This window comes from Furipterus horrens, unplaced genomic scaffold, assembly GCF_987537825.1.
Source record: "Furipterus horrens unplaced genomic scaffold, mFurHor1.1.pri manual_scaffold_1, whole genome shotgun sequence".
NCBI classification, from domain to species: Eukaryota; Metazoa; Chordata; class Mammalia; order Chiroptera; family Furipteridae; genus Furipterus; species Furipterus horrens.
Window position 1 is genome coordinate 182,157,055 of NW_028327171.1, and position 21,037 is coordinate 182,178,091.

Below are 21,037 nucleotides of genomic sequence, written 5' to 3' on the forward strand. Positions count from 1 at the left end.
TTTACTTTAAATATATGAGTTGTATATATGAATGAATGTGTGTATCACATTTGCAGAATATAGATATCTGAAATCTTGGCTCTAGGCCAAGAGAGAATGCATTACCCACTGACGTCAAAAAAAAAAAAAATGTGCTTATGAAAGACAATCTCGTGTCTGTCTCCTAAAAAGTCATGACTCAGAATGTAATAGCATCTGTAAACACATGATAAATAAGTGTCAAAAATAATGTACAGTTCCAGAAATTGGCTGCTTCCTATTATAAAGTGAACTCTATTTTCTTAGCTTTTAAATTTTGTTTGGAGGAGTTATTTATCAGAGGGTTCATAGTCAGTATTTTGAAGTTTCAGTTTCTCTGTTCATTTCTGAGGTGTCACATAATGGGTTTTTCTGAAGTTAAGAGTAGCAAGCTCTACTCTACATATTTATGGAGGAGGGGGCCACTTATAATCTGCTGTGGTATAGAACTCAATTTAAGATAGTATTCCTGAACTTCCCTCCGCCCCATACTTTCAGTTCAATTCATTTTTACAGCTTGAATACCATTAGTGCAGCTGATGGGTCTGTAATATAAAGCTACATAGTAACAAATTATTAATTTCTAGTTTACATTTGCCTGTCTTTATTTTTGATGGTGTTTTAACTTTAACCTTTTTTATAATCTTAAAGATATATAAGGGAAGTTGTTATGAAATAGATTTGATAGAAGTCCAGGTCACAGTTTGTCACCTGCCCAATGTGAAGAGCTGTAAATTGCGATTCCGAATTCGGACTATCAATGTAAAGAAGGTCTTACTAACCTGGCTACTTTTTAGCCATCTGACCTAATTTCAATTACTGAGCTCCAGTTTCATTTTCTGTGGCATATTCTTGACCTAACTTTCTGCTTTGAAAATAACATGAAATAACTTGTGTGAAATTCTTTGAAACTATATAGTGTCATATTTACTTTTATCCAGGAGTTATTTTTACCCTTAGCCCATATGAATTTCTTCAGTTTATTAAAGTTCTTTTTTTTTGGTATACTTATTTAACTTTGGCTATTACAGCTTACGTGCTACTAAATCTGTGAAATTTCTACATTTGAACTGCGTAAATCAAGAGACAGCCATAGAAGCCTTACTTTTTTGTAGAGGGGCTGCATCTCATTGAACATTCATCAGGGTATCAGGAAAGTACTCTTAAACTGGGATTTGTCAAATTAGGAGTGTATTACCTTATGACAAACAAAATCCCAATTAATACTAAGTATAAATTAAGAAATGATTGTTGGAATTTAAATTTCATTTCTTTTAGAGAGCTGTTTATAATTAAATCAACTTTGAGTCTTTGTTCTATGGGTCATTATAGTAAGTAGATTCTGTAGTTTTGGGGAAATTGGGAAGAGGTTTTAAAATAAATAGATAAGAGTGAAAGTCAGTGAAAAATGGCATCCAGTCATTTTTCTACTTCACTATAGTTAATTAGTTTTTCTCTTGCTAACTTTAAACCCCTTTGTGCCTTTTGTAAGTATATCTTGAAGTGTGAATGAGGAAAGTTTGTAAGTTGAGAATTCAGTCTTTTCTTTCTCTCCCCTATTCTCACATTCTCTTTGTCTTCTACTTTTTCCCCATTTTGGTTGCTGTTAATGAAAAATAAAACAGACCACATTTATTGTTATAATTTCATGGGGAATTTTGGGTTTGGTATAGTAAACTATTTCCATTAGTTTGAATATATTTAAATACAAAAATTTCATTCTACATTGTAATTGAACTTTGCTTTTCTTCATTCATTAGAGTATGCCTAGCACCCATAGTCAATATCACATAAATATTTGAATGTTAATAGAAGGTTTAAAAGGTAACATTTTGCTTTAGGCCCACCAAGTATCCAGGCTACAGCTGTCTGAGATTTTTCTTCATTTAGACCTTTGCACCGTTGCCATAGGTGAAATGTCAGGCAGTTACATATATATTTTTTCAAAAGTGGCAATGTCCCATATTGATGCTATTTATTATATTGATGTTATATTGCTTTATCTAAAAAGTATGTGATGGTTCCTTCTTCTCTGTTGAGTTAATAATTATGTTTGTGTATCTTACAGAAAGCATTAAATATTAAGCAACTTTGAATATTGCATGCGACAATTACAAATATTAGTGCTTAGGGCCTGGCCCTTCTATCTTAGTTCTGCCATTAAAAGATGAAATAACTGGGCAGATCAGCATAAATCCTTAAAGGGGCTAGAACTTGATTCAAATTAAAATCTTTAGAATGTCATCAAGTTATATTAAAATGATTCCTTTGGAATAAAGATTTTAGATCTGTATGAAATACCAGATAAAACAGATTACCTTAGAATTCAGCTGTAATACTAAAAATAATATGAAGCTAAATTTTCAGTTGGGTTTTGCTTCCTTTTAGCTATGCTCCATTGAAGTAACTTGTGAATCGGCTAGTGTGATGGCTGCAACACTTGCAAATGGTGGTTTCTGCCCTATTACTGGTGAAAGAGTACTGAGCCCCGAAGCAGTTCGAAATACACTGAGTTTGATGCATTCCTGTGGCATGTATGATTTCTCAGGGCAGTTTGCTTTCCATGTAAGTTATTGTTTCATCTTAAATTTCTCAGGCAAGAAACTAGTCTGGACTAGTTTTTTTTTAAATGCAGTTTGAACTTTGCTTCTAAAATTGTACATTAAGTTTTGAGAGAGAGGCTTGTTTTCAAGTTTAATTTATTACAGAATTGGTGAGGAATAGAGTTAAGCAGTCTACCAAGTGTTCTTAACAACTTCAAGTGTTATTTATAGAACCTCATCACTTCTTTTAAGGCATTCCAATGTACAAGGTTAAAATAGACTTTACTTTTACTTTTCAATGCTTAGCATTATGGGGTATACTTCAAGAATTCCTTAAGTTCAGGAAGAGTTTATAATTTTAATGTTTAACATTTTTGGGTTAAGCCATAGGTGTTTTAAAGGACTTAAAGTATATTAAAATAAAAACAAAAATATACTGCTTTAAGCTCTGTTGTGGATTTGCCACTTGGAAAAGGTACACTTTCCTTATTTCATTCTGCTTATGTCAGTAAGCAAATGCCCTAAAAACTTTTTTTATTTTGAAAATTTAAAAACAAAAACAGATTCATTTAATGTTATGTGTCATTCAACTTTAATAATTAATAATACATGACCAGTTTTGTTTCATCTGTATGTATACTCACTTCCCCTACCTATGTCACAGTTAAGTCTGTAATTCTAAGTGATAAGGGTTCTTAAATCCACAGCACCATTCTTACATATAAAAAACTAAAAGAAATAAATTTAATTTTTAATATCATCATAATGTTTAGCCAATGTTCAGATTATGTGGATTGTTTTATAAGTTATTATTTTACAGTTTGTTTGACTTTGGCTGCAAATAGTGCCTTACATTATGATTGGTTGTATCTACCTTTATTTTTCTTCTTTAATCTATAGTCTTTCGCCCCTTGACCTATTTTTCTCGTTATTTTTGGTTGAAAAAAATGGGCTCATTTATTCTGTACAGTTTCTCATAGTCTAGATTTTGCTTATGCTTTCCATTGTCCGTTGTATTCTCTGTAAATTGGTAGATCCCATTCAGGTGATTTTTTGTTTGCTTAGTTTTGTGCAAGGTCACTCACTTCTATCAAGAGGAACTCAATATCTGAATGTTAGTTAAGCCATTAAAGAACCACTCCCATGATTCTAGTTTTGTCTTTTATCATAGTTGTTGTCAAGTCTTGCATAATATAATGGTAAATATTTTAAAGGGGATTAATTTGAATTACCATCTCATCTCTGTTCTTCAGAATTTCTCTGACAGTATATCACAGAGAATCTTTTTTCATTTTTTTTTTAAGATTTTATTTATTTATTTTTAGAGGGAGGGAGAAAGAAAGGGAGAGAAACATCGATCACTGGTTGGCTCTCACACGACTCCAACCAGGGACCTAGCCCACAACCAAGGCATGTGCCCTGACTGATCTGAACCAGCGACCGTTTGGTTTGCAGGCTGACACTCAATCCACCGAGCCACGCCAGCCAAGGCATATCACAGAGAATCTTTTAAGAAGATATAATTTCTCATTGTTTTTTAATCATAAAACATTTTCTGAAAATAATTTTTTGTACTTAAAAGCAACACGTTTACTATAAAACAATTAGAAAATATAGTAAAAAAAATAAAATAAAAACATAGTCCCATGATTTAGATGTAATGTACTTTAATTCCTTAGAATATATCTTTCAAAATTTTTTCTGTATTTCAATATATCCCAACTGTTTTATAACTGTTTTTCATTTACTGTATTATAAACATGTTGGTAAATATTTATCTACAACATTTTTAAAGTTGGAATTCTGTATAGATATGTATATCATAAATTTTTAACCAATTTATTGTTGGTCATAACTTTTCTTATTTTAAAATGTTAACAAAAATGTCCCTTTTTTCAAATTATTTTCAGGTTGGTCTTCCTGCAAAATCTGGAGTTGCTGGGGGCATTCTTCTAGTTGTCCCCAATGTCATGGGCATGATGTGCTGGTCTCCCCCTCTGGACAAGATGGGCAACAGTGTTAAGGGAATTCACTTCTGTCATGTAAGCATGTTTTCTTAATGAAAATAATGATCATATAAGTTGAACCATCCCATGATTCTTTTTTACTCATTTTCATAGTTTGTTGATTTTTGGCACTCTTGCCCACCTGCCGACTAGGTAGCCATGGAAGTACTCATACAGGACTTCAAATTACCTCTACCAAGACAGCTTTCATCTAATCACTCACAAAAAATTACATTTGTTTGAAGTTTATATTTAAATATTTATGATTATAATTACTCTTCAGTTCCCCAAAACTCAGCAAATGATACTAACTTGGAGAAGTAATTTGAAACTGAATATAAATTAAGATTATTGTAACTTATTGTATCATCTTTAAACTTGCATAGTTTATCCATAAACTACCTTTAAAAGTGTCTTTTTTTTCTTTTTTTTTTTTTTTGAGGCAATAAGCACTGCAATTTAAAATTGTTACTATACTTGACTAGTTCAGTATACATTATTTCCCAGGATCTTCTGCAGACTTTCTTAATTAAAATTCTGATTTATTTTTCAATTTTTTAATATTCTGTAACATCTAGAGCATGACATTGGATTGCTTATAGATTATAATATAATTGTAACCAGAATATTTATTTATATTTTTGTGGTGTTTTATGGTCATCTGAAAAATTCTTTCATGGAACCTATTACTGAATGCTTATTTTATTGGAAATGAAAGTTAAACAGTTTGAGTTACTGAATCCTATGATCATGCTTGAAAGCAGTGATCTCAGAATTTATATCCATATTTTATTCTGATTTCATTCTTCTTGATGAATCATGCTGCTTTATTAACATGCAATAGTACTTTGAATGAAATAGTAGTTAAGTTGGATAGTATTAGTATAATTTGTTAAATTATGAAAAACAATAGCCAATGAATAGCTAACTTCTTATACCTGTTCTTTTTATTTACAGGATCTAGTTTCTCTGTGTAATTTCCATAACTATGATAATTTGAGACACTTTGCGAAAAAACTTGATCCTCGAAGAGAAGGTGGTGATCAAAGGGTAAGCAAAATTCTTAGATTATTATGTAATATTTTTTAAGAGAGAGAAAATGAGTATTGCCTGTTTAAATAAAATTTAGTTTAATTGTTAATAGCCTCATATCTTTGCTGATCACAAATGAGTATAAACAAGTACTTGACATTTTCATGCTGGACCAGTAATTTATAGATATTAAATATTGCTGTTTTATTTAAATTGAAACTGGTTAGCCTAGCAGCAGCATTTCCTTCCTCCCATTTTTTCCTATTTTAAGCAATATTTTAAGTAACTGATTCTGGTAAGACACATTAGAAAGTGCTTCATGCTATAAAAAGAAAGCCTGTTTTTACTCTTTAATATATGTTAGTTATAGTCTTGAAATTTATTTTGACAGGGATGGATATGTAAATAAGAAAGGGATGATACTATTAGTGAGAGACCTTACAAAGCCTCATAATAAGTTTCATAACCCACTATTGATGAAATATTTTTCTATAAAAAGTTTAATACAGTATTCCTGATACTCTTAAACTAGTATTTTCTTATTAGTGAGCTTTTCATATTATTAAACACATAGTCTACTTTTTTAGAGCTAGTATTAACAGTGAGGACTTAAATTTCAGGAACAAGATATTTTTTTGTCATTATTGTTGTTCACTGGACCAAGGGACTTGTTTTGAGTTTTAATTAAATTCCTTTGCATCCCATATGGAAAATGTGTATAATAAAGTTACCTAATTAGACTTGAAGCTCATATGAAGGAAGGACTTACAGGTAGAGAGAAAATATTTTAATACATTAAGTAAATTTTTTTTTATTAGTTCCAATCAAAGTAACTTCTGATAATATATGAGAATTATGCAAAGCCACCAGAATAGAAACTTATATGGGAGTTGGCATGAGTAACATGGAGCAAAACATCAAATGGTGGTGGGTTAAAATGTTACCGGTTTTAATAACATTCATTGAAAAATACGGTTTTGTAGCTTGGACCTTTCTTCACTCAAGTGCACTAATAAATTATGTATGTTGCTTGAACAACTAGCATTCCTTTGGACCATTGGACTATGAAAGTCTCCAACAAGAACTTGCTTTAAAAGAGACAGTGTGGAAAAAAGTGTCACCTGAGTCAAATGAGGACATCTCTACAACTGTAGTATATAGAATGGAAAGTCTGGGAGAGAAAAGCTAAAGAAATGGGTTTTAGTTTCAGAATGCTCTTCATTTACCTTTCAATAATCTTTAGCTTTTTTGCATACCATAAATATTTATTAAGTTTTTTTGTGTTCTCACCTTTGAGTGCTGGAGCCAGAAAGCTTTCTTTATTTTTTAAGCTTTGTGTAAAGATAGTAGATTAAAAAGTGGATTTGTTAGTTCTTAAAAAGTATTTATAAGTAATAAAGCAAATTTGCTTTATTTTTTAAAAATGCAAAAAGGAAAAAAATTTTTAAATTTTTTTCTTGGTATAATTAAAATTTTAACTCTAGAGTTAAAATAGTAACAGAAATTTAAAATAGTAACAAAAATTTAAAATAGAACAGAAATGTGTAATTTCTTGGTTCTAAAACCCACACATTGAACTTGTAAGTTTCGTTACATTTTGTTTTTTCTTTTTCTATTTTAAAACTGACGAGATGTCTGTAGTGGCAATAGAAAGTATATGCTAAATATAAAACTTTTAAAAAGGTAAAATAATCCTAAATTATTTAATATAGCAGTAGGTTATAAAATTAGCTTAAGTTGACATTTTATGCCATTTTTATCAAACCCTTTATAAGTCATGTCTTTGCTTTTTTACTTTGCAACTCCTATGTTCTGTCGGAATTGTCATGTACAGGAATGTCTTATGTTACTAAAACATTCCAGCCAAAGAATTTCAGATATAAGATAATGAAATGTTTCACTGTTAAATATTGGTTACTCAGAAAGGGCAGTATTGAGTGTCTTCAAGTGAAATGTTTACCTGAGCAATTTTATTTTCATATTATTCACTTAACTTCTTCTGTTATATTTAAATATAAATGATGAAACTTGGTTTTTAGCTTTCAATAATTTTATTCTAATAATTTCACGAATGTTAATCTTTATGAAAAATTTTAGTAACATCTTAAAGTTTGTTCTATTTGAACTCTTAGAGTACTGAGGAACTGAATTAAGTCCTTAGGTAGTAAGTATTCTACTAAAATATCTATTAGACTTGAATTCTTTGGTTATAAAAATAGAATATTGAGAATCAAAACTTGTCTTAAAAGAACTATAGGTTCTATACAAGCTGATTTCAAATAATTCACAATATTTAACGTCTGGCACAAAGATTGTAAAAGTCCATCGGACCTATTGACATGTCTTCCTCCTTCCATATACCTCTCCAGTTCTCCCCCACAGGTTTCCAGAGCTTGAAGGTGTTTTTTGTTTTATTATTTTTTTTTTTGTTAATTTATTTTTAAACTTGTAGATTTTGGAGGGGCAGGGTAGGTTTAAAAGGAGAAATTGATAGTTTCTGAGTACCATGGCAAATTTGTGCTAGGTTAAAGTCTGTAAAAGTAAATACAAAATAGCAACAACAACAAAAAGTAAATACAATTAGATACTAGTGCAAATGTAGATATAGAAAATCCTGATCATATGATGTCTTGAGTTTGGAAACTATGATATTAGGGAAAAAAATTTTTCCTCTCAAAGGTGTTGTTCAAAAGCCTTTGGAGCTAACATAAGTATTAAAACTTACAATATTTTAATAATTATATGTTAAGTTTTAGAGGATATTACAAAGGATTATATGGTTACTTGAGTGTTTCTCTAATGTACAGATGCATATTCTAACTGGAAGCTTCTGGTTTGGCCGTTTATAGCAGAGTACGAAGGGCTCACCTCTGCTTATACCTTTGGACAGTATAAGATTCACCAGGGCCATTTGTGGTTTGGGGAACTGAATGCCTTCATTGATAATTTGCAAAGAAGGCTTTATTCCCTGCCCCCTCCCCCCACTTCCCTCCTTGTATGCTCTAAGTAGTTACATTTTACTATTTGATTTGTAGGTTAGTTTTACTTTATAAAATGGAGATTTTATGTTTCATGTTGTGTCCACAGATTTCAAAATTGTTAATTTGTGGCACTTTTACTATGTTGGTAAGGCTTGAGTGTGCACTTACCAATGAAGTAGGATTATCTAAGGTACTATATTTATGGAATCTTAAGGATGAGTATCCAGAAATTTTGTAGGAGGGTATAAATGGAAGAAGACAGGGGAAGATATTGTGAATAGGCCCTTAAACTTTATTTTTAGAAAGAAAGAAAAATCTTTGCCAGATCAACAACATTATTTTAATTTTTGCAGTGTTTTTTAACACCTTTTCAAATACAGTTCTTGAAAAGTACCCAGTATTGTAGGATTTAATGTTTCATGCCATTACTGATTCTTGATATTCAAGCATTTAGAAGTTAGCATATTTGTTTTTCTTTTTATCCATCATTAACATTTCATTTGAAATGCATATCCTTCTTGAACTTTTATTTTTAGCATAAATGTTGTGCATTTTAATCTTCATGTTTGGATTAAAACATTTGTGTTATTTAGCTTTCTTTCATTTGCTTTGTATATTTAATAATGTATCTTTTATTTTCTAGTATGCCTATTTTTTGTATTGTACAATAAATTTATTTTAAGCTGATTTTATTGGTTTTTTTTTTTTTTAAATGAAAGCAACTCCAGCATTTTAAGTACAACAAATAATTGGAATTTTAACTTAAAAAAATTATTCTTTATGAAGATACTGTTATAAAGTGTGCTTTATATTTTTAATTACTTCTGAGGCTGCTGTAAAGAGAGAACTAGAAATACAAGGGCTTCCTCCTTTGATCCTTTTTCTTTTTTTTTAATGCAGGGTAGAATTGGTGGAATTTGGGGTGGGAGGGTGGGCGTTTTCCTATTGGTTGTAGTAGGAGTATTTGAAAGAGGACTTCCTTGCTAATTTTTTTTTCTACTTGACAACCTAAAACACAAAACACTACCCTATTTGCAGGTTCTTTCTGCTTTCTGAGGAAGAATATCACTGATGTTATTGACTATGTAATCTGTTGTCTAGGATAGGAAAAACATATTGCTAAATCAAATGAAGATTATCATAATCTCAGTAGAATTTATATTGAGTGAAATAATTATAATACAGAAATTTACCTTAGTTATTTTTAAGGAATTTAATTTTTGGAAGAAATTTAGTATACTTCCACACCATGGTCCAAATTATAACTATTCTCCATGCATTGTGGATCAAATGCAGTATTTAAAATTTTTCTGTTTGATGAAATCAGCTATTCATATCCAGAAAAGGATGTCCCAAATATACCGTAGAAGTTTTAAAACTAAAAGGGAAATATTGTTGTTTACAGGAATTTGTATTTTATCTGTGGGATTTTTTTTGTAAAGTTTTCTGGGGCTAGTAAATAAAGACTGTGTCATGGTATATTCAATATGTAACAGTTTATGATAACTTGCTTTAAAAGATAGATTGGGGTTTTTTGTTGGTGAAGGTGGTGGTGTTTTTAACCTTTGATGCAAAAGGAGAAGTGACCCAAAGAACTGAATTATCTTGGACTCACAGTGCGGAGGCTCATAGACGTGTATATATTAGGAAAGAACCACTTATATGTACTGAAATGTCAATCTATATCATGATAACCTATATATAATGTACATGTTATATATGCATATGTTTATATGTATATCTATATATGTCTTTCCATCCATCCATCCATCCATCCATCCATATTCTGAAAATCAACAGCAGTTCTTTCCACATAGTATGTTATGTATAAATGATTCATCAATCTACTTCTATTCCAGGTTTTGTAGTAAAAGAACTCCTAACATTTTTGCTGCCCCAGAATTTATAGAACATATCTTATTTGTTTCATTTAACTTGATTGCTATATGGTTTCTGCTATTGCTCCCATTCAGTACCAGCACTACCAGGGTAAGAGAGGAACAATATTGGAGAACTATAAAAAGGGAAAGCAAGAACCTCAGATTTCATGTGGAAATTGACTGTAAAACAATTTTCAGAATTTATTATGTAGAAAGATTGTATTCAACTTAAAATAAATGTAATTCTCAATTTGAACAGTTTTCTTTATGGAATAATTTATTCTAAAAATTGTGCACAATTATTATTTTTAAGAATCTGCTATACTCTTCACCTGTAAAAATTTTGGTTTTTCTCCTAGAGATCTTGAAAATGCTAGAATGCATTTTTTTAAAAAGTAATGTGATTTCTGCTCAATTTCTTCTTTAGCATTTTATATTAAATTTAATATTTATATTGTGTAATAAAACCAAAACCAGATGTTGGAGGTGCATGCAACTTGTTTTGATGAATCAAGGCACATCACTCAGATTTTCACAGAGATTTATTCAGAATAGACTTTGCTGAAGACCACTTTCTGTCATGGAGTTCAAGGGCAAAATTATACCTGAACATACATCCAAGTATATCAAGTTCAACCACTTTTATTTCAAATTGTAACACAGTTAAAATATTTGTTTCTTACACTGCTTAGAAATGGAAGAAATTAGATTGGTCTGAGAGAGGTTATTTTATCCCTCTTCTCCCCACTCCCACCACAAGTAGTTTATTAGTGTGAATACCATAAATTGCACATGACTTGAAGAAACTTAAGAAATTACAGTCTTAGTCTGGACTTCTGTTTTTAAAACTACTATAAGGCATCTAAAACAAACATCTATCTAACAAAAACCAGAGCTGGTAAAATTTGATGTTTCTTAGAATCCTTAACTTCTTTTTTTTTTTTTTTAGAATCCTTAACTTCTTAAATAGTAATAGAAAAGGAACTTACTTTTTAAACAGAAGATGTTAAGTAGACTGATCATGCATCTTATATTTATTTAATGATGTGATTATGTTACTGTGGTCTTAAAATGTCCTACGTTTATATTCTGAGCATATGAAAGGAATATTTTAAGGTTGACTTAGTTTACCATTTGTTTTGTAGATTGTAGGTCCACGTTAGTAATTTTTGTAAGTTGTAGCTATAGAGGTTTTCAAGGTACACAAAATGTGTAAAGCCTATGTTGATTTAAACTTTTATAATGGCTTCCTAATCCATTAATCTTAGGTGCATTGCTTTTTTGGTAGTGTTTGTGGTATTTTGGCAAAAATTGCAAAGTACTTCTTGTTTTCTTTTTTAAGATTTTATTTATTTTTAGAGAGAAGGGAAGGGAGGGAGAAAGAGAGGGAGAGAAACATCATTGTGAGGTTGCCTCTCACACGCCCCCAACTGGGGTCCTGGCCCGCAACCCAGGCATGTGCCCTGACCAGGAATCAAGCCAGTGACCCTTGGGTTTGCAGGCTGGTGCTCAATCCACTGAGCCACACCAGCCAGGGCATATAATACTTCTTATTGAGAACTGTTATGTATTGGTTAAATTTAAAAATGAACACATTATGATCCTACATGCTGAATGCTGTGATGAACTCTATAAGTAGTTCAGGATGTAGACTCATGGGAAAAACTAATGAAATGACAAATTCTGGCAACTGATATTAGAACACTGTTATTAGATTTTTAACTCTAAATCTCATTTAGCAATTTGTAAGTATTTTAGCTAAAATCTCAATGATAAGAACAATTTTTGTGTACTTTTAAGCCAATTTTAATATATGAGGACATGATTTTTCTGGGCACTGTATTATTAAAATAATGATTTTTTTCATTAAGTATATACTTGCTGAAATACTTTCAGCCCTGATGCCTCAGATGATTAAAATTATCTTGGAAAGCTTAGCTTTTGAAAGGCAAAATTCTTACCTGAAATAGTTTTCATATTACATTCTTATTGATTTTTGTGTATATAATGAAAATCTTCTCTGCCCAGCAATTCTACTTAGAACCCTGAGTTATAATTTTAATTCATATTCTGTAAACAGCTGAATAACTTGTTTTATTTCTAAAATATAGTTCAACCTTTCTAGATCATTGATGTTCTTTGATTTACCATAATCTTGTAATTTATTAGAGTCACATAATTGAGCTTGAAAGTCATCTTAAAGGTCATCTGGTGTAAACTCTCATTCCATCTAACACCGTTTTCCAGGTTTCTTAACACCTTGATTTCTCAGTTAACGTCTTTACAATTTTTTCCTCTTTCTTAATGAGTTGGTATGTTTTGTATTTTATTGGGACAGCCTTTGGTTTAATCATTTTTTAATGAGAAGCGTAATTGGTAGTAGCTAATGTAAGTTATTTGACAGACTGTCCCATCAGTGTTTATTTAAACTACTTAATTGTATTTTTCTAGTAAGCAATCATATGTTGCAGTTTATAAAGACCGGTAAAGTTAGAAGTGAATGTTACACTTATATAGTAGTTCTAAAAATAAACATTACCTTGGAACCTTTGAAAGAAAGTGTTGCAGAAATGTGACTCTAAAAATAAATGTCACAACATTGGCTTTTAAAAATAAATTCCTTTGGGGTTAGGTTAAATATATAAGTAACAAGATTTTAAATAAGCCCAAAGGTTATGAGGCCTAATCAAGTATTTTCTAAGAAAAAATTTTTTTTCTTTACAAGTTAGCTTTCCCAACACATACTGTGCAAAATATATAGCTACTTCCCTTGTTTTTATTTTAGATATATGGATCTGTGAGTGTCTTTAGAACAAGGATCTTGTTTGTCTGTTTATTATTCTACCATGTTTATTGGTACCAATCTATTTCATAATTCTGGGATTTTTATTTTTTACTTGTGAAGGAAATGTATATTGCTTTTCTTAAAGTGCATTAATTTCTTAAAACCTTTGTTGACTTACAATTGTTAAAACTTAAATATTGTTACTCTAAAAAAATACTGCTTTCTTAATTTTCAAAATTTACACTTGCATAGTTGGTTACCTGTTCTCTTCACAAGTTTATATAGGTAAGAACCTGAACTTTTAAGAGACTGGCTCTTATCCAGTCTCTTATTTCATATTATACCTATTCAAATTAGAGTGGTGTTGAAATATTAGCATCAATTATGGAAGTATAACTACTCATATTTGGACCATTCCATTGTAAAATCTAAATTAAAATCATGATCTTTAGCCTCTTATTAAACTTTTCTTTAGGTTAGAATTAGTAGTTTTCACTATTTTGTGTGTTTCTTTCATGAATTATCACTAAGGGGCAGTTACAAATTGTCCTTGAAGGGAAAGCATAAAACTTAAGTCATTATGAGATTTAATAATGTTGTATAAAACCATGATATAATTTATTACTTTAACTCCATTCAAGATCTGTTTTGTTTTTTTCTCACAGTCATTCAAAATTAAAGATACTAATTGAAAAACTGGAAATATATTAATTCCAAGTATTCTTTCTTTTTCATTCTTTTATATCATAATTTCATTTTTGGCTGAAAAACTGGGTACTTTAAAAAGTATATCAAAGTTACTCATAAAATGGGTTTTTATTTCAAATCTTTATATTGCTGATATGTGCATTACCAAATCTTTTAATATTATTGACATTTGCCATTCCAGTTTTATTTTCTTTCAAGGGTTAAAAAAAAAGTGTTTTAAGTTCAGACTTCCTTTTTTCAATATAATATAGCTTATTGTTGATAATTTATTATTTTAACATTCAACCTTAAATACATGCGTCTGTGGGTCCAGTGATATGCAGAAGATTTATAATTTAAATAAATGATCTAAATAATACTGTTTCTACTTTGAGATAAATAAATCTTATATTTTCTGCACAATGAAACCTCATTGACATCTCCTGATGAAATGACAGAACAAGTAATTTTGTTAAAATTTTATGGTGACTAATACTATTAATTCTCTTTAATCATGCCAATAAAATATTCCTGCTCTAATATGTCTCTCTTTTTATTTTTAACCTGTAAGAGAAACTTTAGAGAATGACTGGTTTTAAGGAGGAGGGGAAGAAGAGCTTAACTTATTGTTTACCTGTTTGTGAAGTGTTTCAACTAAAATATACTCTTACAACAGAACTTACAGAATGTATGACTTTTTTCTTTTTCACCTTAAGGAGAAACAAAGGAGAAAGAAAACTAATTTGCTATGTTTTTTTCCCAAGAAATAAAAACTTGAGAAACTTTGTTATTTTGTCGCTGTTGTGCAATTTTACTTTACATTCACCATATCTGTCTGCTGCTGAATCAGCATTGTTGTTTATTGGCATCCCTGTGTGTCGGGCTTTGTCATGTAATGGTCCGCTTCCTCGTGTGTTCATTCATTACCTTGTACTTACAGGCTCTGGATAGAGGGTTGCTGCTCTGTTTGCATATTGACTTTTGAAGTTTTTAGTTTTCAGAAACTATTATTCATTACTATTATGAGGCTTAGAATTTTGTGTTAAGAATTTTGGGTATTTTGCAAAAGTTCTTAATTGAAACTGGTTTACTTAGTGCTTTTTAGATTTCAATAGCATTAATGAGTGCTGGGCAGTTGGACATAAGATCTGGATAGAGGTAGCCCAATGTAATAGAACTTTTGAGGTTTGTTTTCTACCTCAAAAATGCATGTAATTTTTTTTTATTTCATAACACCTGTTTTAATGTTTTTAAAACATAGTTTTTATCAGTTCTATGAGTAACTTTTCCTTCTCTAGAGATGGAGTAAATAAAATTGGCTTCAGGAAGATGTACCATCCTAATTCATTCTGACATAGGACAGGAAACTGTAAGAGTTAATCCCTTAAAAATCTTAAATAACAGGTTTGAAATTATCATACATACCTAAAGTGGCAATGATTTAAAATGGAAAAGCATGTCCCATCCGTGCCTGTTGCCTGTACCCAAAGACCTTGGAAGTCTAGAAGTTCGTTTTTCAGTCTCTTATCACAGGAAACTTAGCAGTGTGCTTACTAGAACTGAGTATACAGTAATTAGTCCTCAAAAAGGTAATCTTGGTTTGCCCAGGCCGTCCAGTTTGCTACAAAATCCTGTAGTTTTCTGTAATTTCCACATTTGCATCCAATGTCAATTTCAGTCAACTCTAGCAACAAGGCATGCACTGTACACCATCAGCAGAAACCTAATACTGTGACTTACTATGGGTTAACCATCAGTTTAAAGCATGTTTTTGAGAATTTTGAAAATCTTCATAAAGTCTATGAAGTAGGTACTATGTCTATTAGTATTACCTGTATAGATTTAGGTAGGTCTTGTAAGTTCTGTAAGGTTATATAGCTTTTAGGTGTATAGAACCAGGATTTGCATCCAGGTAGTTCTGGTTCCAGAGCCCATCCTCTTGACCATATATGATTACAACCAGTGTGTCCTTGCTAATAATAATAAAAGTGGAATACTCCATGAATATTTGATGACAATAACAACTTCAGAGTGCCTTGACCAAGAATTAAGGGAAATTTTATATTAAAAGTCGTTCTGTGATAATTTCATTTTTCACTATACCTTATATGATGCAGGCAGTGTATTCATTCCATATTACCAATATTCTATGATTTTAATATATGCATATATTATATGTATTTCACCCATAGAGAAGATTTATATCTCCAAAGATCTTTTTGCTGAAATTAGATGTAATGGGAAACTATTGGGGGACTTTTAGCTGACATGATCTGACATGATCACATTTATTTTCCAAAGTGTTGATCCAAGTAGAAAAATCCAATATGACTTGACTACAGAAGATACAAAGCCAGCCCTAAATCTTACTATTAAAATCATTGCTGCCCTGGCTGGTGTGGCTCAGTGGATTGAATGCCGGTCTGCGAACCAAAGGCTCTCCAGTTCGATTCCCAGCCAGGACACATGCCTGGGTTGTGGGCCATGTCCCTGGTTGGGGGCTTGCAAGAGGCAACCACACATAGATGTTTTTCTCCCTCTCTTTCTCCCTCCCTACCCTCTCTAAAAATAAATTTTAAAAAATTTCTTAAAATCATTCCTTAGCTCTATTGTAGATTTTTATTGCTTAAAATATTTTCTTTGTATGTTCCTACAGCATTAAGTATAAATTAGTATGTTAGCACTAAAGACTGATCTCTATTGTAACTCTTAAGACTTGTTTTAGAAGATACATTTTTAAATCCTTTTGTTTGCTTCCTCTAAATGTCTATCAGCTAAACTCAATTCATTAAAAACTTTATAAACCCTACCTCTTTAGAGCTTTTTGTAGAGCTCAAAGTAGGGGTTTTTTAAAATCCTGTTATATATGATGGTTCTGTGAATTAGAACATCCAAAAATGAGTATTTGTTTTTAGTATAAAATTTAGTATAAAATTTTGGGAAACCACAGAACTAGAGTGATTCAGTGGTGAAAGGATTACATTTTCTATCATTTAGAGGCATTTACAATCATCCTTAAATATATGCTTGAGTGAGTTTAATGACAGCATTAAATACAGTATAAGCAAAACCTCAAAATTTATGCCATGTATACTGGACTATGAAGAAACAGAACTCTGCCACTAAACTATCTAAAAAGTAACTTCTACCTAACCCAGCGTCCTTAACTCTGGAAAATTGGCAGCAAATGTACCCATTTCCAATTAAAGTGTTCTCCTTCCACTATTGCTTTTGTAGTAATGTGCTATGGTACAAGAGTAGTCAAATAGCTACTCAAGTAGTCATTTTATGAAGTTGCTTCCTCCTTTATGGGGCTGTAATAAAGTGGCCAGGATTTCTGGTTTCTAGGCTTCCATTTCAATATTGTTAGTCCCTGTTTAACTAGTCACCAATTTTTCATTTCTTAATATACCAGGTATTTTGTTTTTCTCTTGTGTGTGTTTTCTCTTCATTTCTAGAACTATATTGTAGGTTCCCCACCAGTAAATATTAGATACCTCTACATAAATTAAAATTTATAACCTTTAAAATTACTTTTTTCTTCTCTACTGAGAACCAGTTTTCCCCCACTCTTTCATTATTTTTTGTTTAAACAGCATACAAGCAGAATTAGTTCAAGATATTTAGCCAATTTAATTTGATGGAATAGTTCAGATTTTATATAAATTAACCTTAGCATTAACCCTGTTATTATTTGTTCACTGATTAGTTCTTCATTCAGCCAGTATTTATTTCTTGCCTTTTATGTGCCAGAATTTGCAAAGTGCTTAGGATATACAGTGGTTAATGAGATGAGTATGATACAACTCTTGGTGTTTGCAATCCAGGCGGGGATGCAGACACTGAATAAATAATTACTAAAACTTAAATGGTGATAAATGATTTGATCACACTGATATGTATAGATCTAGTTTATTTTAACTCATGAAGTGAAATGGTATATTCCACATGATACCGTTTTTATACACCAAAGTAGACTTTATGAGACACTATACAATGTAGTTCAAATATAAGAACATGCACATCTGTCTTCAATAAAGGTTACCTCTGGGAGGAAGGGGAATGGATATGGGGGGGGGGGGTGTAGTTAACTGTACCTAACATTTTATTTCTTTTAAAAATGTTTAAGCAAATAATGGTGATAATAAATGATAAAAGAAAGACATGCCCCAAGAGAGGGTAGAGCAAGAAAACCTCCTTTTATCTGGACGAATAAGTATGGTTGGTTTTCCCTGAAAGATGATGGTTAAGTTTTGAATGAGTTAGAGGAGGCTTGAGAAGGATTAATAGGATAGTCTATTATGAAGGCCCCAGGACAGGAAGGAGCTTAGGACATTTGGAGAAGGTGAAAGAAAGCAGATGTGATGAGATAGGGAGGCAAGGTGAGTGGGAGTTGGCCCTGGATGAGTCTCAGAGATAAGGCCACAGTATGTAGGGCAGGCCTCATTTTAATGTGCACTAGAGTTGTTCATGTGTCCTAATTTTATTTTTTTTATTTTTAATTTATTTTTCATTCCGGCGGAAAAGGTGACGTGACATGTGTCCTAATTTTAAAGTGCAGATTTCCTAGGGCCCAACCCCAGATGCTGATTTTAAAATCTTCATTTTTAATGAGCACCCTAGATGTTTTTGCTGCAGTTTGGGAACTATTTGTGCAGGGTTTTATATACTATATTAAAAGTTTATACTATTCAAAGTGCAGTGGGAAACTTCAAGGCTTTTAAGAAGGGGAATGACATGATTGGTTTTTAAACACTTTTATGGAGAATGGAGAAGAGGAAGACAAAAGTTGAAGGTCTGGCCCTGCGATGTGATGTGACGGTGGCTTAGGATAGGAAAGCAGAGATGGGAAAGGTATTTAGAAGAAGCGGTTAAGTTGGCAGCAGTTGGCAATAGTATGTGGTTGGTGTAAAAGAATGAGATAAGTTGACTGCTGTATTTACTAAGATGGAGAATACTGGAGAAGCAAACCTTGGTGTACAGGAAAAAGTTAATTTTGGTGGGTGTGATAATTAAGGATCTCTTTGACTACACATAGGAGGAGGTTCATGAACCATGGTTTAGACAAATGGAGTTTTTTTTTTAATGAGAAGTTTAGGGGTAGACAATCCAGGACTAGTGTTATCGGTGAAGGATGCTTCTGCTCTGACCAGACTTAGTGTGTTGGCATTAGACCTCGTGCCTGTCACCTTATAGCTTGCAAGGTAGCTCTTCCACCTTTGGCCTCACTTGTATGGTCAAAGTGGAAGGAGAAAGAAAAGAACTGACACCTAAATCAGGTAAAATGTTTTACAGAAACCCATCGGTCACACTGGCCACACTGGCTGCAAGGGAATTTAGGGAAGTATTTTTAGTTGAGCACATTGCTACCCCTAACAAATAGATTCCATTGGTATGGATGGGGTAGGGGCTGGACAATGGGTAGGCAGTTAGCAGTGTGTGAAAGCTATATTTGTGAGCTCTCCAAGTAGTTGAGCATCAGATACAGAGCTAAAGTTTAGAGTGGTCAAAGCTGAAGATAACAGTTTTGTGAGTGATCAGCATGGAGAGTAGAGGCAAAGCTGTGGAGGTATGTGAGATTGCTCAAGGAGACCATGTAGAATGAGAAGGAACTTAAATGAACTCCCGTTTTAAAAGTAGGATAGAGTAGTAGGGCTCCCACTAGGGAACACTGTTGGCCAGAGGAGAAAATCCTGCACAGTGTAGTATCAGAAGTAAAGGAAAAAGTATCTCAAGAAGTAGATAAATATTAAGATGAGGGGTGTCCATTTACATGATGCCCTTCTTAATTTTCTTTCTTTTGGTGTTAAAATGTCCTTTAACTTAGTAACTGATAATAGTACATGCTAGTTTTTCTTCGTTTCTATTTGGAAAAAAAATTGATAGCCCATATTGGTAACCTCCTCCCCCACATTTAAGAAAATTATATTGGCTTTGAGATTTAAACGTCAGAGAACTACTGGAGGAGGGCGGGTTTGGCTGCTGAACTGAAAAGGTCAATTAAAGAAGGAGAGCTTGAAGGAGATACAAGAGAGAGGAAATGGCCAATAACATGAGGTCTTTGAAAAGAGATGGGGCTCTCAGCACAAGCAGAGGATTAGGTTTGGTGGAAGAGCTTCTTCAATAAAATAGGACCTTGAGAGGCAGGTACGAGGTTTGCAGACACTGGGAAGTTGAAGTTTCCATTGGCTTCCATTTTCCTGCAGAGGATGAAAGGAGGTTTCTGAGAAGCAGCTGTGGGGTTGGAGGGAGGCTGTGAGGTTTCAGGGCATAGAGAAGACAGGAAATGTTTGATCTTGTGGGGGGCGGCGCAGAGGGCAATGTGGCAACGTTGCAGAATACTGTTGAGGCTGGTCGTCATGGGTTTATAGTAATGGCAGTCTGCTCTGTTGTCCCTCAGACCCTGCCCCATCCAACCCAACGGCTGCATCCTTAATTTGGGTTTAGGAACTGCAGAAAGTTGGGCGAGGGGTTTTAGATCATTTACCAGAAACATATTTTAAAGGTTTTATTTTCAAAGAGAGGAGGAGGGAGGGAGAGAGAGAGAGAGAAACATTAATGTGAGAGAGAAACATCAATGTGAGAGAGCAACATCAATTGACTGCCTCTCACATGCCCCTAACCAAGGACCTGGCCCGCAACCCAGGCACCTGCCCTGACTGGGAACCAACTGCTCAGTCCACTGAGCCACCCCAGCCAGGGCCAGAAAATATTAACAATAGACTTTGAGATCTACTTCATAGAAGACATCCTATTAGTGCTTTTTCCTTTTAGAATTTGGTTCTACTTAAAGAATTTTCAACTTGACTAATAGAAATTACACTGACAAGTGATTCTTGTGTATAATTTCGCCATGTCCATTCTTTTTTGCTTCAAAGAATAAAATAGTACTGATAAGAATTACAGAGATTAAAGATAAATGCTAAGCAGTCTCATGATAAGGCCCTGAGAAGAGTGCTGGATGATTTTTTTGGCGCGTGCGTGTGCACACATACACACATGCACACATGCATACATATATACATATATACATATATCCCCCCTCAAGTGCTTTATAGTTAAGGCTCTTAAAAATACCCTGTTCTCCAACAGCTCTTATTATGTG

At 32.5% G+C, this 21,037-nt stretch overlaps 1 protein-coding gene across 2 annotated transcripts in view; it reads left to right on the forward strand.

Annotated features, from left to right (window-relative positions):
* Positions 1–21,037, forward strand: part of GLS (glutaminase) — a 79,467-nt gene that overhangs the window by 43,540 nt on the left and 14,890 nt on the right. Inside the window, exons 12-15 of one of the 2 annotated variants that reach the window (XM_090281949.1) lie at positions 2,407–2,583; positions 4,472–4,603; positions 5,525–5,617; positions 6,642–7,286. In XM_090281949.1, coding sequence (XP_090138075.1) covers positions 2,407–2,583; positions 4,472–4,603; positions 5,525–5,617; positions 6,642–6,788 — 549 coding nt within the window. In that variant the 3' untranslated portion in view covers positions 6,789–7,286. Of the gene's footprint in view, positions 1–2,406; positions 2,584–4,471; positions 4,604–5,524; positions 5,618–6,641; positions 7,287–21,037 lie in introns of those variants that run through there. The other variant, XM_090281941.1, reaches the window with a different exon arrangement.